Source organism: Lithobates pipiens, unplaced genomic scaffold (genome assembly GCF_037356315.1).
Source record: "Lithobates pipiens isolate NorthernLeopardFrog02 unplaced genomic scaffold, aLitPip1_a1.2 Scaffold_18, whole genome shotgun sequence".
Classification (NCBI taxonomy): domain Eukaryota; kingdom Metazoa; phylum Chordata; class Amphibia; order Anura; family Ranidae; genus Lithobates; species Lithobates pipiens.
This window is the reverse complement of record NW_027507758.1, coordinates 143,184,711-143,205,500: the sequence shown is the minus strand read 5'-3', so window position 1 is coordinate 143,205,500 and position 20,790 is coordinate 143,184,711. Positions and strand designations below refer to the sequence as shown.

Sequence of the window (20,790 nt, the reverse complement as noted above, 5' to 3'; positions counted from 1 at the left end):
AGGAGCCAGTGGCATCGCTGCTGTGTCTCAGCCAATCAGGTGGGAGAGCCTTGTGGACATTGCACCACAGAGATGGGGCTCAGGTAATTATTAGGGGGTGCTGGGGGGGCTGCTGCACACTGGAGGATTTTTATTCCAATGCATAGAATGCATTAAGATAAAAAACCTTCTGACTTTACAACTCCTTTAAGCTTTGACAAAAAAAAAACCTGGATGTTGATTTGTTTCTATGCAGAGCTGCACTGGATTTTGCACCCTCTAGTTTTAGTAAATCAACACCATAGTGTTTTACAGCTTAGGAGTTAAGAATATTTATGCAGGCGAGTGAAGACTAGCAGAAGACTTTTTTAATTAGCGTTGCTGGTGCCAGGCCAGGGACGTGTTATTCTGAGTTTTTTTCCACATGAAAACCTGGATTCAAAGCTTGGTGTAGCTTGGCAGGGCACCTTCTTGGCTAAAAAAAAAAAAACAAGGAAAATGGGGTGGGATCAAGAAGCAAAAATTCCTGAGGGCAGCAAAAAGTGCTAGGGATGGTGAAAGGGAATCTCTGAACTGCTCAGAAAGAAGACTAACACAACTCCACAACATAGGATAAAACTTTTATTTTTAAAAAGCATCGCTCTTTGTAAAGGGCCAACTAAACTGCACACCACGTATGAGTCTTTCCAAAATTCACAAAATCACCACTTTATACTCTGGCTTAATTATTATTCATGCATATAATGCAAATTCATTCTGTACTGGCCCGTGAAGACCATCTAACCACAAAGCTTGAGACATTTGCAAAAAGTTATGATTAGCTAAGTCAATGATCACGTGCAGCCACAGCCAGAATACAGCAATGTCAACAGTACACAGTATCCCGTCTAAGAAAAGACGGTCATCATTCAGCTTCCCCGGCAAAATATTGCGCAATAAACAAGTGTGTTCTATTATTTATGCCGAGCGAGTCCCCCCCCCCCGGTACTATGTTTGTATGTCTTGGGTTATGCCTTTAATGTATAAATACAAAACATCTGGGGGCCGTGCATGCGTATATGGGAGCAGCCTTGACACCCCTTTATCACATAAAATACAACAACAAAGCGCAGCAAACATATGTCTAACATATTGATTTTGTGAAGTGTTAATACATTTACTTATGTCACTTCTGGATAATAATTCATACTTAAGTGCAACATTTTTAAGATAGATTGAGCAAAAGAAAAACTGCATGTGTAGGATGAAATGAGTTCCAGAGGGTAGCTTTCATGTGACTGTTGTGTAATCAGTACCTGCTGTGAGTGGCTTTCATAGAAGACTTATATTTCCTCTTACCTATCTGATCTTCAGGAATCAGGGATTCGATCGGTGGGTCCAGTTCGGAGCTCTGCGACAAATAGTTTTTGACTTGTGTCATAAACTGTCGGATGGTGTGTAACATATCTGTGCTAGAGACGTGGCAGTCCTTGTTTTCCTGCAGAAAGCTGATATAATCCTGCACAAGGCATCCGAAATAAGTCCGCTTGTCCCGAGACATGGCTGTAATCTTTTTCACCATCTTCTTCTCTGGAGTCACCAAAGAGTGGAAGACTCCGCTCATTTTGCGCAGATGAGTTTTCATCATTTTGGAGAGACCCAGAGAAGTCCCTCTCTTTTTCCGAGACTTCACAGGTGGCGCCATGCTTTCTTGGTCACTTTCTTCCTCACAATCTTCCAAGCTGTCGCCTTCGTAAAAAGGGGGCACCATGCGGTCATACTCGAAGGAGTCCGATGATGACGTAGAGATGCTCATGTCGCTCAAACGTTGCACCCGCAATGTGCCAGATGAGTTGCAGTTCGGAGTCAAAGTAATATTCTGCATGGTCTTTTGTGGAGATGATTCCTCGGGCTGAGATTCAAAAGACGACCTACAGGAACTACTCAGAGATGGTGTTTGCTCGTTGCTTTGCCACCTGTTAATGGTGGCCTGCTTCTTCAGGCGGGGAGGAGGGATAGGGGTAGCAGTTTTAGAAGGGGAGTCTAAGTTAATATTCCTGCTATTAATAAGTGTTTCTGGCATGCTTGGCTCTGGCTGCACAGCTCTGGACAGCTGAAGGCTTGTGCGATGACTGTTAATGGAAGGGGGAGGAGGTCTGGGAGGTGGTGATCTCGTCTTCTCTATGCCATTTGCTTCATGGGTTCTGCTGCTCTCCCTCTTCAAGCTTCCCCCTGAGTCCTGGCTGTGCACTTTTAAGAAGAGAGGATTTATGAAACACAGAGCTCCGTTGGTCTGGCTACATTCCAATTCTGAGGGTGTTCTGGTGCGGAGAGAATGCACGCCGTTTATAAGAGGTAGATGATGAGACTCCCTCTTGACGTAGCCTTGGGGGAGAGGCTTGTGAAAAGCTGGAGCATATTTTGGTTGTATGTTTACAGGAGACTTCCAAAAGTCTGCAAAATGTAACAGAGAAAAAAAAAAAAATCTTAGCATCATTTAGCCTACTGCCAACACTAAATCACACAAATGAATCAATGACTCTCACAAGTTAAATAGAGAAGTTACAAAATAGGAGTTTTAATACAAATGTAAGTTAAATATAACTTTATAATTGAATATAGCAAGCAAAAAAAAAAAATACAAAATAAAAACTGACACTGCAATTTTACCGATAAATACATTGTGATAAAATGTAAAGAGGTTACAGCCTGTCATAAGAGTTATTAAATCAGGCCATAGATGAATCGAAAACTGAATGACAATTCTTGGACTTTTGTTTTTTTGCATACTTAACGTGCCAATTACAACATGCAATCAAAAGTGCCGGATCCAACATGCTGGATTTTGTTTAGAAATACGAAACAAATGACGGCACAATCGCACGCGCCATTTTTGTTTTTTCCGATCGACACAACGTTCGGTTTTTGACTCGTCAATGGCTGGCCTAAGATTATATCATCATCGCTGTAAACATCCTAGTAGGAGAAGGGATCTCACCGCTCCAGGAGCACACATGCAGGCTGTGAACTGTCTCTTTGGCTGGAAAGCCACAGGTGCCGGCTATTACCACTAGCAACAGACGAAAAACAAGTTCTGGAGTGCAGCACTCTTCAGAAGACCACTTTCTTTTATTGGAAAATCACATCACAGCTCAACAAACACAGCGAACAAGGACAAATTGCTGACGTTTCGCACTGTAGTGCTTATTATAGCTAGTACAGCAACTACAGCTAGTGCGAAACGTCAGCAATTTTCCTTGTTCACTGTGTTTGTTGAGCTGTGATGTGATTTTCCAATAAAAGAAAGTGGTCTTCTGAAGAGTGCGGCAGTCCAGAGCTTGTTTTTCGTCTGATCCTTGATTATTGTGGCATAGACTCTGCATGTCCAGTTCTCATTTGGCATGGCTCTATCTATTCTATTAAAATTACAACAGAGATTTGTTTATTGATTTATTTATAGTTTATTTATGCTAGAAGACCGACATTTCACACTTTGTAACCGAACGTTCTGTCGATCGAAAAAAACAAAAATGGCGCATGCAATTGTGCCATCATTTGTTTCGTATTCCTAAACAAAATCCAACATTTCACATTTTGTAAATGTGATCAGCTTAGCAAAATTAAAATCTAAATTCACAATTTCATTTTTCTTTAAAAAATGTAAATACTCAGAACTATAAGCAAGCATCTTACTAAAACTGCTTCATCCAGTGTGGCCTCATGTACGCTGCCCATTTAGCCCCTATGTATGAGATTCCAGAGCGGAATCCAGGGCGGAAAAGTACAGGTGCTCCGTCCAGCCCCACTGCTGGTAGCCTGTAAACCCAATGAGAAGGTATAAGCTGCTTCTGCTGGACGGTGCACCAAGCGGTAACTAAGTTTAGAACACTATGCACCCAGGGACAAATGCCTGGAAAGCAGTATCAATTTATACAGTATTCAATTTACCGGTATTCATTAACATGTAGTGCTTTTGTCCAATCTTCCTAGGGAGCAAGTCGTTTTTACTAGCGAGTGCCTGTGTCTGGCTCCCAGCACTTGCTCGAGGCAAGCTCTGGCAAAAGGAATGCAGAGGGAGGTGAGACGTGTCAGCCTTGACTCCTTCTGCATTCCTTTATTATTCTTATTAAATGTGTTTTTTTGTATTGTAAACCTCAGTCATGAAATATGAACAAAGCATATCCCTCTATAATGTGTACTTGTCTCAATTAAGAGCACTAAGTGTCACTTTTGTCTGTTGCCTCGTTCCTCTGCTATCAGCATAAATCACTTCTGACAAGTTTTCCTGACACCAAGTGAAAAATAGTGACAGGAGAGGGACCTTCAGCTGATTGACAGCCTCAGCTCTGTTCCTGTGTGAAGGGGGTGTGTGTCTCTTCCCTCCAATCAGCTGTAAGAACCCTCCTCACTGAGCTCTGCAGAGTATAACTTCAGGCCCCCCCCCGCCCCTTTTTACCTGAACTCTCAGGCCAGCTTTAAAATTCAGCACTGTTGAATGACTGCAGAGAGGGGAAGACTGCAGATAAACTGGTACAACTTATGTAGGAGGATTTGTTTTATCTTTGTGTATCACCTGAGGTAAGCCACTTCTCTGGGTATATGTGAGGGTTTACAACCAAGACACTTTTTGTAATACTTTTCATGTAAATTTATTACTGTCAGTAAGCAGTCAGACAAGTTAATACTTTAAAGACATATTTACAAATTAGCTCTGCGTAGCAGTGCATGAACAAACACGCAGGGCTCTGAGACAGCTCATTCATTTTGAAGTGGCTGCCAAAAAATGTCCCATGAGCAAGTGTGGTGCGCTGCAGTGCAGGTGCATTCCAACTACTGCTTTAGTGGGTTTCGGTGTCATTGAAAATAAATGGCACTGCTAAGCAACAAGTTACCACAACACATTGATCTGAAGGGGCCCTTAAAGTGGTTGTAAACCCTTTATAACCACTTTAAACTACAGGCAAGCCTATAATTAGGCTTGCCTGTAGCTGCACTGGATATCTCCTAAACCTGCACGGTTTAGGAGATATTCCTGTATTTGCATGTGCTGAAGTCATACGGTACATGCGCACTTAAGCCAACTGAAGCAATGGCAGTACGTGCCATTGCTTCTGTTGTACTGTGCCGTTTACGGCGGCTCCCGCGCGCATGCACAGGAGTGACGTCATTGCGGCTCCGGCCAATCGCAGCGCTGGAGCCGTGATACCCGGAAGCAAGCCCTGGGAGACATGTCAGCAGCCTGAGGGGGAGACGAGGATGGCTGCGGGGCATTCGTTCTCGGGTAAGTAATTCATAATGAGCTAGTATGCTATGCATACTAGCTCATTATGCCTTTATCTTGCAGGGTGTGTTTTTATTTTATTTTTTGCCGGAGGGTTGATTTCCTCTTTAACCATTTTACTACCATGTCATTGTCATATAATGGTGAGTAGGTGGCTCAATTTTGTGGAGCATAGTTATTTTTAATTCCTCTGCAGAAAGCACACATTGGCAGCCAGTGCGACTTTTAAATGCCTGTGATTGAGCTGTCAATAGACAGCGCAGATCACAGGCAAATGACACATAGCCCATCAGAGTGCCTTGTGTTCACTCTAAACTAATCACAATAATCACAAGTATAAATACAACAATGTAAACAACTCCTCCCTATCTTCCTCTGTGATTACTGTGGTTCGTTCACAGCCATCACAAGGCACAGAGCAACTCTGATTGACTCTGTGACTTTGCCAGTGATCTGCACAACAGACAGTTGACAGCTCAATCACAGGAAAATTGCACAGAGCCATTTAGAACGGCTCTGTGGTTTGAGGTTGCTGTTAGCCAATCACAGTAATCAGTTTAAACACAATAATATAAATAGTCCCTTCCTTTCCACCTCTGTTGTATATCACTTTCCATCTGTAAGTAATAATGCTGCTTCCACTGACAACCAACAGAAAGGGGGGCACACTAACTACAAAGTTGCACACCAAGAAGCAAGGGAGCTTACTGACAATAAAGGGGGCACAAGGATCGCCAATAGTATAGGGGAAAACACCACTGACTACCAACAGTTATAGGGAAATCACCACTAACCACCAACATTTAAGGGGGTACATACCACTATCCATCAACATTTAAGGGGGTATACACCACTATCCACCAATATTTAAAGGGGTACTCACCACAACCACCATCATAAGGGGACACCAACTGCTGACCACTGAAATCTGCAAGATTCCTGACCTCTAAAACTGGACTGCTAAACTAACTGACAATCAAACTATCATGGCACTGAAAACCAAAAAATTTCCGGATGATGAATAGGTATACACAAGTTGGTCCACAAGTGACTGAAGCATAACATAACTAAACCAAAAATTACATATACTGTGGGCCTCAGGTTCCAATTCTTGATAGTTTCATTCTTTTTTTTAAAATTCTGTGTACCTTTAGTCCCCATAAATACTAGAAGCGTTAATAAACCCAGGACCCTGCATTCACTATATGTGGTCTCCCACAGTACACAGAACATGGGAATGCAATTATTTTAGGAAATATAAACTGCTAAATACCTTTCTCATCAGCAGTATATAGCAGTCTTGTGACTTCTATCAGTTCCTGGTAAAGTTTGTAGGAGGAGATTTCATTATACTCTGACTGTCCTATATGGATGCAGGACTCCTGACTCTCTGTCTGAACAGTGGTGATTGGCCCTGTGCTGATCACATGCACTCTCCCAAGAAGAAGAAAAAAAAACTCTACCACAATACACACCAAACTGAGCATATGCAGTCTGGCTCCAATAGTGCTGTTCTATCAGGAGGAGATGAATTAGGGACAATGGAAGAAAGGGAGGATCAGAGAAGACAGGATCAGGCAGCCTTTTTACTCAATGCAGATGATTAACGCCTTAGGTTCCATAGTGAGTAAAACAAGCATGCTTTACTGCATAAACAGGCTGATTTTACTGTTGTGGGTTTAGTAACATTTTAAGAATAATTCCAAGAGCCCCATCTGCATCTGTTTGGTTTATGCCTGTGGCTAAAATTAAATTATGCTCTCAATATCTTCTTTTGTAGCCCCCATACAGATGCACTGACAACAGAGAACGTAAGTGATTATGAGTGATGAGCTTGAGTGAAAGAACACATGCCCAGCATCCCTGGAGACAAGCATGACCCCCTTGCTGGTCACTGAATGGTGCAGACTCTTGCTGTGCGGGTCAGTTGATTACTATCTGAGAATATAATCAAGCAACTGATTTGCATGTTGCATATCTAAAGTCTATACCATCCAGTGCCCAGCTCCCTCCCTGGAACATGCATGTCTAAAGGGTGCCCAAGGATGTGTTCATTCACTGTTGCAATCAGCAGGAAGCTGATGTATCATCTCCCCGCTGGTTGTTAAGAAGAGCCGGAAAAACAGCAAATGCAGTTACAGGGATGGCCTAAGGATACAAACACATTTCAAAGTAAGAAAAAGATTTCAATAATACAGTGTTTTGAGTCAGCAGTGAATGAATGTGACTTTAGTACTCCTCTAATTAATATTTAAAGCCCAAACTTGGTTTCTTTGGTTTTGACAAGAGTGTGTTTTTCCCCAGAGGCACAGAAGGAAGCGAGTGAAAATCTCTCAAAAGTGATGGCAAAATACCTTTTGGACAATTGTCAATGTCCCCATGGGTAAGTTTCTATTTATCTCTGGCATCAACTGTTAAATATTGGGTTTCCCACCACTTTCTATCCCAGGGACAGTGGCCTCCTGGACAAATAAAAAGGGTAAATTCCCCCAATGTGGACAGGAACAGCAACAAAAATGTGATAGAGGTTCTAACCCTTTTCTATTTTGTCCTAAACTATAAAAAATAAAAGTTTTGACTACAGATACAGCTTAACCTGCACACTAACATGACTGTAACTTACTAAGCAGTCAAGCCTGACAGCTTCCATAATAATAAGTAGCTTTTGGACCAATCTAGGAAAAATAAAAGCATAGAAAAACGAAAGCTTTAACCATATTGGCCAGGTTAAAGCGGAGTTCCAACAAACATTTTTTTTTGGATGAATATCTTAATTTTAACCACTTGACCACTGGGCACTTAAACACCCTTCCTAACCAGACCAATTTTCAGCTTTCGGTGCTCTCACACTTTGAATGACAATTACTCAGTCATGCAACACTGTACACATATGAAATGTTTGTCCTTTTTTTCACACCAATAGAGCTTTCTTTTGGTGGTATTTAATCACCGCCGGGGTTTTTATTTTTTGCACTTTAAATTAAAAAAAAGACTGAAAATTCGGTAAAAAAATAAAAATCATTATTTCTTTCTGTTAAAAATGATTGCAGAGTATTGGCGAGTATTGACAGAGTATTGCACAGTGTTGCAGAGTATTGGCAGAGCATTGCACAGTGTTGCAGAGCATTGCACAGTGTTGCAGAGTATTGCACAGTGTTGCAGAGTATTGGCAGAGCATTGCACAGTGTTGCAGAGTATTGGCAGAGCATTGCACAGTGTTGCAGAGCATTGCACAGTGTTGCAGAGTATTGGCAGAGCATTGCACAGTGTTGCAGAGCATTGCACAGTGTTGCAGAGCATTGGCAGAGCATTGCACAGTGTTGCAGAGTATTGGCAAAGTATTGCACAGTATTGGCAGAGTATTGCACAGTGTTGCAGAGTATTGGTAGAGTTTTACACAGTATGGGCAGGGTACTGTCACTGAGCAGCGCTGTGGGCACTACACATCCAGCCCACAGCGCTGCTGCAATCTCTCCCCCTCTCCCCTCGCACTGTACCGATCGGTACAGAGAGGGGAGGGAGGGACCGGCGTCATGAAGTGACACCGGTTTGTTTACAAGTGATTGCTCTGTCATTTGATGGAGCGATCACGTAGTAAACGGCTGCAACCAGCGGCTGTTTACCGCCATTCATGATGCACCGGGTCTTCCGTACCCAGAGGTCACGGATGTTTGCGGGAGCACACCCCAGGGGGCACACGAGAGCAAGATCCTGGGAGGACGTCCATGGACGCCCTCCCAGAAAAACATGACCACGCTGTAGCCGTCTTCTGGCTATGGCCCGGTCGGCAAGTGGTTAAAGAACTTATTACTAGCACTCACGTTTATCTTTTTAATCGCTGTTCGATTGCCGATTTATTTGCGCAGGATATGTTTTATTCCTTGTACTTGCTCATTTCCATCACAACGTCAGATGGCAGCGAAGCCCTCTGCGCTGCCCACTGACTCCTGGGAAATTATGACATGCATCTCCCAGGAGCACTAGTGAGCACGAGCGCTGAGGGAAATGAGGTCAGGCGCCAGGGAGAGGAAGAGGCAGATTACGAGGGACCCCCTAGCAACAGACCTGAAAAGGTGAGTAAAAAAAAAAAAAAAAATGTTTTTCCAAAGGTTGTTCTTTGTATTTAATGCAGCTTAATAATGTAAAAATAGTTTTAGGACTGGAACTCCGCTTTCATGCTTTTATTGTCTTGGAAAAAAATTACATGGAATCTGATTAGTTACTATGAGCAACAATGACCCTTTATCATCCAACAATCTTAATAAATCGGGCCCCTAATCTCTGAAACACACCACACAGTCCATTTATACATTCAGCAAACTTCACAAACATGAACTCATTTTCATACATTTTGAATTGCAACACTATTTCTCTTTATGCACAGAGTACAAAGCTTGACTAACACAATAATGTTTTATGCTTACTGATTTCCAATGAATGTATGTTCTCTTACACGGCACATAAAGACGGTTTTGCACAAAGAGCATGCGAGGCAAAAGAGCTGAAAGATCCTCTTTTTTTTTTCTCCCACTCAGTAAGCCTCTGCCCAGATCGTCAGCTGCTTCGTTTTTTTTTTTTTTTCCCCTCCACTTAGCGCCTGTAAACACACAGCTGCACAAGTCGGGATTGCAAAACTTGGATTTGTGCATAGTGCGTGTTAAGAAAAATGACGTGCTCCGTGCTTTTCAAGATTATAACAATGAGTAACAGGAAACTCTGTTAATAACTCGAGCATATGTCTGCCCTACTTGTCGGAGGCCCAAGGCAACGCGAGCATCGCAAGAAAGACGAGCCAATCTGTTTATGTTAAATGGTCCAAGTAGGTTGTCTGAAAATCTGTTTGTAGTAAGAATCCAAAGATAGTATGATTGGATTTATTTTAACCGATTCAGCCCCGGAAGATTTTACCCCCCTTCCTGACCAGACCTCACCTTCTTGCGATTTAGCACTGCGTCGTTTTAATTGACAATTGCGCGGTCGTGTGAAGCTGCACTGAAACAAAGTTGACATCCTTTTGGTAGTATTTGATCACCCCTGTGGTTTTTATTTTTTTGCGCTATTAACAAAAAAAAGAGTGACAATTTTGAAAAAAGCGCAATTTTTTATTACAATAATTATCCCCCCAAAATATATATATAAAAAAAAAAAATTTTTTTTCCTCAGTTTAGGCCAATATGTATTCTTCAACATATTTTTGGTAAATAAAACAAACAAAAAAAAATCACAATAAGCGTATATTGATTGGTTTGCGCAGAAGTTATAGGGGTTTATTTACTAAAGGCAAATAGACTGTGCACTTTGCAAAGTGTAGTTGCACTCTGCAAGTGTAGTTGCTCCAGACCTTAGTAAATGAGGTGAAGCTTACCCAATCCCAATCACCCAATCACAGCCAAGGAAAATAAAAAAAAAACAGCATTTTTGCTTGCACATGATTGGACGATGGAAGTCAGCAGAGCTTCTATTCATTTATTAAGCTCTGGAGCAACTCCTCTTGCTAAGTGCCACTGCACATTGCCAGGTGCACAGTCTATTTGCCTCCAGTAAATCAACCCCATAGCATCTACAAAATAGGGGATAGTTTTATGGCATTTTTATTAATAATTTTTTTTTTTACTAGTAATGGCAGCGATCTGTGATTTTTATCGGGACTACGACATTATGGCAGACATGTCGGACAATTTTAACACATTTTTGGGACCATTGGCATTTATACAGCGATCAGTGCTATAAAAATGCATTGATTACTGTAAAAAATGTCACTGGCAGGGAAGGGGTTAACACTAGAGGGCGTTCAAGGGGGAATTGGGTTCCCTGGGAGGTGATTCTAACTGAAGGGGAGAGGGGACTGTGTAGGGGAGATGACAGATCGCTACTCATACTCTGTATGAACAGACGATCTGTCTCTTCTCCGCTCAGAGAACCAGAAACTGTGTGTTTACACACACGGGTCCTGGTTCTTGGTGTGCCCTGAGCGATCGCGGGAATCTAGCGGTGAACGTGACCATTGGGCAGTCGCATTGGCTCCGTGGGCAAGCAGGGGGTGCGCGCGTGCCCCTAGTGACCACAGGACAAAGCAACATTACATAACATAGTTTTGCCCAGCCAAGTGCGGCGGCTGGTCGGCAAGTGGTTACAGATTACAACAACAACATAGGTTTAGTTTGTGTATTATGCTTTCAAGAAGTTCTTTTATTTATTTTTTTAATGAACAAAGTGGTTCACAGCATAGATAAAGCAAACCTTACATGGGGGAATATCCATTTGACTCTTGGGGGATCAGGAAGGAATCCCCCCGCCCCCCGCTTGCTTTCTAATGCTTTACTGGTGTTGTTTGGCCTTCCTCTGAATCAACTGTAGGTATAGGATTGTATATACAGGGGAAACTTGCTTAACGGTAATGTGGTTAACAAGCGTTTTGAAAGACAAGCGACTTTTTAAAAAAAATCCTGTTTGCGAGTGTTGTCTCGCAAAACGAGCAGAATTCAAGCTAATGTGGTGTGCAGTACCGCAATTGGCCAGAGGTGCAGGGGTACCAGTTACACTCGGAACGGTGCAAAGCTGTTTGTAAATACTCAGAATCACTTGGAAAGGCTTGGAAACACTAGGACACTGAGTATTTCTGAGTTCAGCCAAGCTGTTCCCGGGTATTAGCTTAACTGTGTAACTATGTATGTAACTATGTAAGGTCTGCTTACCTGGGAGTTATAAAACGCGCATTAAAAAATATCAAAAACCACTGTAAAGCTAAGCTCACACTACAGTGGGTCTGTGCTTGTGGGGTGTACAATGAATGGACTGCTGTACCCGTGAGAAACAAAAGGGAAAAATGTCCCGACACTTTTTCAACAATGCAGCTGTACAGAATTGCATGGTTCTGCGGCGCCATGCACTTTTGCGCACCCAAAAATGTTTTGCTGTGCCTTTTGCATGCAGGTTGGAGATTGTGTGTAATTTACACGTGCTCGCGGACCTGCTGTAGTAGCTGCAAAGGGTGGGCTAACACAATATTGAATCCTACGGACTAAGACTGGGATGCCATTAAAGTTTGTGTGCATGTAAAGCAGGGGTAGGGAACATATGGCTCTCGAGCCAGATGTGGCTCTTTTGATGGCTGCATCTGGCTCTCACCTTTTAATCCGTGGATTGCGTGGTGTGCCGATCCGTGGATTGAGCCCATAGGAAAGGCCACTGCTTCGGCCTAGCTCTGGAGCTGCGGCCATCTTGGTACACCCGGCGGCAGCCTAGGTGAGCTGCGCGCTGACGTCATCATCACCCGTTTCAACTGCTTGTGGATTTGCCTGCCTGTGTAGTGGTAAGCAAGCAAACAATCGTAGGGGACATGTGGATATTACAGTGGGGGAGATGACGTGGATATTACAGTGGGGGAGATGACGTGGATATTACAGTTATAATTGAAATTAATCAATTCGAAAAAAAATAGTTTTAAACATATCGTATGGCTCTCGTGGAATTACATTTTAAAATATGTGCCGTTCATGGCTCTCTCAGCCAAAAAGGTTCCCTACTCCTGAAGGCAGGTGTCCCAATACTTTTGACAATATAGTGTATTTGCATTTAGTGCATCTTAGGCATTATATTCGCCTATTAAAGCGGTAGTAAACTCTCATACGTCTACCTCTGCAGCTGCTGCCATGCTGACTTCCGTGTTGAATGCTGTTATTACTTCCGCCCTTACTCCCTTTTCCATGTCCCTAATCTTGCGCATTCGCTGCCGGGTTAAGGCTCAGCTTATGAATGGCAAACAGTCTTGCGGGATCTGAGAGCTGACATCAAGCTAATGGAAATGGCGCACCCCCGGCATGTAGATACCAATTTTCAAGAAGAGCCTGCCCGAAAAACGGGACTAACTGCGCATGTGTCGAATACGTCATTGATTAGAAAAGGACAGATTACACAGAAAGGGATAGGGTAGGGAGCGTTTTACACAGAGCAACTAGTTCACAAGGTATTAAAGCTTGATATGGTGGAAATAGCACAGGGTAGTTTTAATACCACTTTAAAGTCACCCTTGTGTAGACATCCAAAACCTCTGAGGCTGCTTCTCAGAGCTGTGAATCAAGTGACGCTCTATGGCAGGGGTAGGCAACCCCTGGCACTGGTGCCACAAGCAGCACGCAGAGCCTCTTTTGCCGACACTTCACTCCCTCCCCATCAGCAGAGCAGCGCAGGGAAGTGTCAGTGAGACACCAATGTATTCCAATTTCAGAGTTCCCCTACCGCACCTGCACTGAGGGGGGGCGGGCACTGTGTCCCCACACATTGTACAAGATGGGGAACATTGTTTGGTTCTCTAACTTTGCTGTAGCTGCGATCGTTGGCTCTTGTGATGGGGAAGAGATTGGATGCAGCTCTGCAGGGGAGAGGGAAGCGGTCCCTGTTTCCAGGAGGACTGTCATTGGCTACTGCTAAAGCCAATCACAGTCCTGAATGCCCTGCCCACCATCTGGAGGAAGATGACTCGCTTGGTTGCCACTACCAATCTCAGAAAGAAGGTATTTCACTGTGATTGAGAAAACCACAATCAGGTGACAGTTTGTGGAATTACTGTTCAGCTTCTGGGAACTTTGTTGAAATTTTTCCTGAACTCTTGCATCACTTACTACTGAACTCCTGCACTCTGTGTCCCTTTAAGCCACAGCCAGTATTCAGTGGAATGAAAATCACATCCAACCATTTTTTCTCAGCTGCGGGGAACCAACTTGATGATCCTGCACACAGGCCCACTGCTTTCAGAAAATGCCCCTGACCTGAGCTCATCATTGCGCATCCATTCCAGATGCTTGTAGGTGACATCACATACATCACACACAAGTACGTGGGCTGGATACAAGAGGTGGACCAGCAGGATGAGTGTGCCAGGACAGGTAGATGTGTCTCATCTCTGCTTCCTTTCTCCACTCTGCATATCAAATATGAGAAGAGGGTACAGCGGTGGAGCAGATGAGCAGGAGGGTACAGCGGTGTGTAAAATGAGCAGGAGGGGTTCAGAGGTGGGACAGATGAGCAGGAGGGTACAGCTGTAGGGCAGATGTGCAGGGAGGTACAGTGGTACAACAGATGAGAAGGGGGCTCAGCAGTGGGAAAGAAGAGCAGGGGGGGGGGGGTTAGAGCAGTGGGGCAGATGTGAAAGGAGGTGTATTGGTGGGGCAGATGAGCAGGGGCTTACAGTGGTGAGGCAGGAGAGCAGGGGGAACAGTAGTGGGGCAGGAGAGCAGGGGGAACAGAGGTAGGGTAGAAGAGCAGGTGGGTACAGAGGTGAGACAGATGTGCAGCAGGTACATTGGTGGGGCAGATGAGAAAACGGGTTACAGTGGTGCAGCAGATGAGCAGATGGGTTCAGTGTTAGGACAGATGAGAAGGTGATTCAGTAGTGAGACAAAAGAGCATGGGGATACTGCGGGGGAGCAGATGTGCAGGGAGATACAGTGGTGGGGCAGATGAGAAAAGGGGTACATTGATGGGGCAGATGAGCAGGGGGATTACAGTGGTGGGACAGAAGAGCAAGGGGGGTACAGTGGTGGGGCAGATGTACAGGATGTACAGTTGTGGGATGTACAGTTGTGGGAGAGATGAGAAGGGGTTCAGCGGTGGGACAGAAAAGCAGGGGGGTACAGTGATGGTGCAGGTGAGCACGGGGTTATAGTGGTGGGACAGATGAGAAGGGGGTTAAAGTGGTGGGAAAGATGAGCCGGGGGGGTTCAGTGTTGGGACAGAGGAGAAAGGAGGTACATTGGTGGGACAGATGAGCAGGGGGCTACAGCGGTGGGGCAGAGGAGCAGAGTGTACAGAGGTGGGGCAGATGTGCAGAGGATAAAGGAGGTACATCAGTGGAACACATGAGCAGATGAACAAAGGTGAGACAGATGTGCAGGAAGTACAGATGAGGCAGATGAGAAAGAGGGTTACAGTGGTGGGGCAGATGAGCAGATAAGTTCAGTGTTAGGACAGATGAGAAGATGGTTCAGTGGTGGAGCAGATGTGCATGGAGGTACAGTGGTGGGGCATACGGGAAAGGGGGAACATTGGTGGGGCAGATGAACAGGAGGTTACAGTGGTTGGACATAGGAGCAGGGTGGTACAGATGTACAGGGGGTTACAGTGGCGGGACGGACGAGCAGGATGGCACAGTGGTGGGGCAGATGAGTAGCGGGCTTACAGCGGTGGGGAAGATGAGCAAAGGGGTACAGTGGTGGGGCAGATGAGCAGAGGGGTACAGTGGTGGGGCAGATGAGCAGAGGGGTACACTGGTGGGGCGGATGAGCAGAGGGGTACAGTGGTGGGGCAGATGAGCAGAGGGGTACAGTGGTGGGGCAGATGAGCAGAGGGGTACAGTGGTGGGGCAGATGAGCAGAGGGGTACAGTGGTGGGGCAGATGAGCAGAGGGGTACAGTGGTGGGGCAGATGAGCAGAGGGGTACAGTGGTGGGGCAGATGAGCAGAGGGGTACAGTGGTGGGGCGGATGAGCAGAGGGGTACAGTGGTGGGGCGGATGAGCAGAGGGGTACAGTGGTGGGGCAGATGAGCAGAGGGGTACAGTGGTGGGGCGGATGAGCAGAGGGGTACAGTGGTGGGGCGGATGAGCAGAGGGGTACAGTGGTGGGGCGGATGAGCAGAGGGGTACAGTGGTGGGGCGGATGAGCAGAGGGGTACAGTGGTGGGGCGGATGAGCAGAGGGGTACAGTGGTGGGGAGGATGAGCAGAGGGGTACAGTGGTGGGGCGGATGAGCAGAGGGGTACAGTGGTGGGGCGGATGAGCAGAGGGGTACAGTGGTGGGGAGGATGAGCAGAGGGGTACAGTGGTGGGGCGGATGAGCAGAGGGGTACAGTGGTGAAAAAGATTTGCAGGGGGGGCAGTGATCTGAGGCGTGAGAGTGCAGGATGTGAATTTCTCACTACAAGTAGTTTAAAGCATTTACTTCATAAAAAATCCTTTTCGTGATTGAGAATGTGAAGTTGACATTTTTTTGTTATAAAATCGTCACGCTCAATTTCTTTGAAAACATTTTGCGGCACACTGTGCTCAAAGGGTTGTCTACCCCTGCGCTATAGTGTTCCCTTTACTCTTCCCCCGGCAGCTGCGTAAAACGTTTTTTGGGGAAAGGAGGGACGGAGAAGCTGGGCCATCACAGAGCGTAATCAGACACTCCCAGAAGAGAGGAGGGCCATGATGTACAAGAAGGAAGGAGGAAGTGTACTCTCCAGGAATAATCAAATTGTCTAGCAAGTTCAAAACCCCATTGCAAGTGAAAAAAAAACTATTAAGCAAAAGCAAAGCACTGCAGGTAAGACTTTTTATGTGCTTTTTTTCTTAACTGGTGACAAAGTCTCTGAGTTTCAAAGAGAACCTGTCACAAAGTGAAGGCCTCTGCTTTTCTTTCCAATGGCCTACATTTCAAGCAGTGGTTCAGAACCAGTTCAGCATCATTTTACGTGATGTCTTTGTCCCTAGTCCTGAACAATAACTTATTAGAATTTATACCTTTCAACTGTTTGATAGAAGTGGATCATTAAAAAAAAACAAAAACAAAAAAACAAAAAGAAGGTTTTCATCAAATTGTATTGTGAATGTAAAGTACAACTGTACACAAACCCCAAAGCTGCTCCCACACCCATGTGATCCGATTCGGGGTGTCGTTACCTTAAAGGGGAGGGCTGAATTTTTTTTTTAAAGTCAGCAACTACAAACACTGTAGCTGCTGACTTTTAATAAGTGCACTTACCTGTCCAGGGTGCCAGTGATGTTGGCCGCCGCGTCCCTCGGGTCCCGGCGCCACCATTCTATCTTGCGGCTTCACTGCACGTTTCCTACTGCGCATGCGCTAGTAGCGCAGTGCTTTGTGAATGGGGCGCGCTGTGTTCTGGGACACACACAGTTCCCAGAACACACCGTGCCCCATTCCCCAGAAGACAATGCGTGGAGGAGAAGACTGAAGATCACCGCGGAGTAGGAAGAAGCAGATTAGGACGATCTGCCTAGCAACAGGCATTTCTGGTAAGTTTAAAAAAAAATAATCATTTTTTTTGGAACATTTTTATGTAATTTTGTTTTTTAGGGTGGCCCTCTACTTTAACATTGACACACTGGTGGTGTGGTTCACATGAAGGGCAAGCGATTTAAATGCAGCACGGGAAACACACAGGATTCGCTGCGTTTCTCGCACCGCATATATGTGAACCAAGCCTTAAGTCAACATTTTAGGGGCTCATGCACACAGGTGTACTGGCATATATTACATAAAATACAGCCCTATTTCAGCACTTGGGAGCCACAGCTGTTGTATATAGAAAGGGTCTATCTACATTAAAAGGGTCTATTTAAAGCCGTTTGTTCTACTTACCAATTCCCAGTTGAGAAAGTTCTTCTAGCTCTGCTTCAGACTTTGCTGTTGCAATAGCATGGGGCAACTTTAAGGTGAACGGCAGAACATCCCTGAAGGTAGAAACAAATATCAATAAATCATACTGCTGACCTTATTGTCAAGCCTATGCAAAAGTACAAAATGACATAAGAACATTTCTTGGAATTATGTGTGCGTAAGAAATTATCTTACCTTAGCCTGAAGCTGATTCTTTTGCTAAGGACAGTCTATAGAAAAATGTGCATTTACGTCTTTGGAACCTAATGAAATGTTATGCCCCATACACACGTTTGGAAATTCAGAACGGAAATAGTCAGATCGGATTATGTTGTTGGAAAATCCTATCGTGTGTGGGCTCTGGCTTTTTCCGTCCGAATTTCCGACGGAAAAAGTTTGAGAGCTGGATCTAAAATTCTCCGACAACAAAATCCGATCTGACTTTTTTCCGATCGTGTGTAGAGAATTCCGACGCACAAAGTGCCACGCATGCTCAGAAAAAATTTGGAGACGAAAGCTATTGGCTACTGGCCTATATGTAGTCCCGTTGTACGTTTTGTACGTCACCTCGTTCCGAACGTACAGTGTAGGATGGAATCTTATGAGTCCATGTAAAGTGTAGACACAGTGTTGTGTTCATTTCTTTGACCACTTAATTGATTTTAGCGCACTAATATCTATTAATTCTAATTTTTTCAAAATTGTCGTTCTTTTATTTATAGCGCAAAAAATAAAAACCCCAGAGGTGATCAAATACCACCAAAAGAAAGCTCTATTTGTGAGAAGAAAAAAAAGGACGTCAATTTTGTTTGGTTGCTACATCGCACGACCGCGCAATTGTCAGTTAAAGCAATGCAGTGCCAAATTGCAAAAAGTGCTCTGGTCAGGAAGGGGGTAAAGTCTTCTGGGGCTGAAGCAGTTAAAGGCTATGTGCACTTAGCTGAAAGTGCTAAACCATACTAGACCGAGGGGTCTGGTATGGTTTTTGGGGGGGGACGCTATGCTGTTTTTTTTCCTGAATTTTTTTAGCCAGCAATATATTTTTTACATTCAGCTGTCAGCGGGGAAGCCCACTGACAGCTGATGACTCACTGGTTGTTGAGGATGCAGCAGCCAGCTTCTCAGGCCACTCCTTACTAAGCAGCTATATACAGTGAATGTAAAGTAAAAAAAAAAAACCTCAAATCCTAAAATGCAAATTGTGGCATAATCGTGGTAAAAAAATCGCAGTAAAAATGCAGTACTTGCATTTTGGATGCGGGTCCATTGAAGTCTATTACATGCAAAACGCTTCATTTTGCGGGAACAAAAGTCCCCGACCCTTTCCAAAACTGCAGAGACACAAAAATGCATTGATGTGAATGTGTTCCATAGGAACCCACGTTAAAAAAATTCCCTGCATTTCTGCAAAAAGCATCAAAAATGCATTAGTGAGATTGGAGCCTAAAACCTAAAAGCTGATTGGTTTTTATGCACAGCTGCATCAGAGTTTGGACTCTCCAATTTTAATAAATCTTCCACATTCGTGCCTGTGTGTGTGTGTGTGTGTGTGTATATTATATATATATATATATATATATATATATATATATATATATATATATATATATACATATACATATACATACACACACACACACACACATACACATACACAGTATCTCACAAAAGTGAGTACACCCCTCACATTTTTGTAAATTACACTTTGCTACAATGTAAAGTAGTGAGTGTACAGCTTGTATAACTGTAAATTTGCTGCCTACTCAAAATAACTCAACACACGGCCATTAATGTCTAAACCACTGGCAACAAAAGTGAGTACACTCCTAAGTGAAAATGTCCAAATTGGGCCAATTAGCCATTTTCCCTCCCGGTGTCATGTGACCCATTAGTGTTACAAGGTCTCATGTGTGAATGGGGAGCAGGTGTGTTAAATTTGGTGTTATCGCTTTCACTCTCTCATACCTGTCACTGGAAGTTCAACATGGCACCTCATGGCAAAGAACTCTCTGAGGATCTGAAAAAAAGAATTGGTGCTCTACATAAAGATGGCCTATGGCTATAAGAAGATTGCCAAGACCCTGAAACTGAGCTGCAGCAAGGTGGTTAAGACCATACAGCGGTTTAACAGGACAGGTTCCCATCAGAACAGGCCTCGCCATGGTCGACCAAGGAAGTTGAGTGCACGTGCTCAGCGTCATATCCAGAGGTTGCCTTTGGGAAATAGACATATGAGTGCTGCCAGCATTGCTGCAGAGGCTGAAGGGGTGGAGGGTCAGCCTGTCAGTGCTCAGACCATACACTGCAGACAGCATCAAATTGGTCTGCATGGCTGTCATCCCAGGAGGAAGCCTCTTCTAAAGATAATGCACAAAAAATCCTGAAAACACTTTGCTGAAGACAAGCAGACTAAGGACATGGATTACTGGAACCAAGTCCTGTGGTCTGATGAGAGCAAGATGAACGTATTTGGTTCAGATGGTGTCAAGCGTGTGTGGCGGCCACCAGGTGAGTAGTACAAAGACAAGTGTGTCTTGCCTACAGTCAAGCATGGTGGTGTGAGTGTCATGGTCTGGGGCTACATGAGTTCTACCAACACTGGGGAGCTACAGTATATTGAGGGAACCATAAATGCCAACATGTACTGTGACATACTGAAGCAAAGCATGACCCCCTCCCTTCGGAGACTGGGCCCCAGGGCTGTATTCCAACATGATAACGACCCCAAAAATAAACTGCCTTGCTGAAAAAGCTGAAGGTAAATGTGATGGACTGGCCAAGCATGTCGCAGACCTAAATCCTATTGAGCATCTGTGGGGCATCCTCAAACGGAAGGCGGAGCAGCACAAGGTCTCTAACATCCACCAGCTGAGTGGAAGAGGACGCCAGTGGCAACCTGTGAAGCTCTGGTGAACTCCATGCCCAAGAGAGTTAAGGCAGTGCTGGAAAATAATGGTGGCCACACAAAATATTGACACTTTGGGCCCAATTTGGACATTTTCACTTAGGGGGTGTACTCACTTTTGTTGCAGCGGTTTAGACATTAATGGCTGCGTGTTGAGTTATTTTAAGGGGACGGCAAATTTACACTGTTACACAGTTGTGCTCATACGATTACATACCCTGGCAGAATTTATGATTTCTTGGCCATTTTTCAGAGAATATGAATAACACA

The 20,790-nt window shown here is 44.4% G+C and overlaps 1 protein-coding gene across 4 annotated transcripts in view; it reads right to left on the bottom strand.

Annotated features, from left to right (window-relative positions):
* RIN2 (Ras and Rab interactor 2) overlaps positions 1 to 20,790 on the bottom strand; it is a 271,299-nt gene that overhangs the window by 33,048 nt on the left and 217,461 nt on the right. For all 4 annotated transcript variants that reach the window (XM_077486208.1, XM_077486209.1, XM_077486211.1 and 1 more), the window contains 2 exons: positions 17,598 to 17,689; positions 1,318 to 2,412 (listed from right to left, as the gene is read on the bottom strand). In XM_077486208.1, the coding sequence (XP_077342334.1) occupies positions 1,318 to 2,412; positions 17,598 to 17,689 (1,187 nt within the window). The remainder of the gene's footprint in view (positions 1 to 1,317; positions 2,413 to 17,597; positions 17,690 to 20,790) is intronic.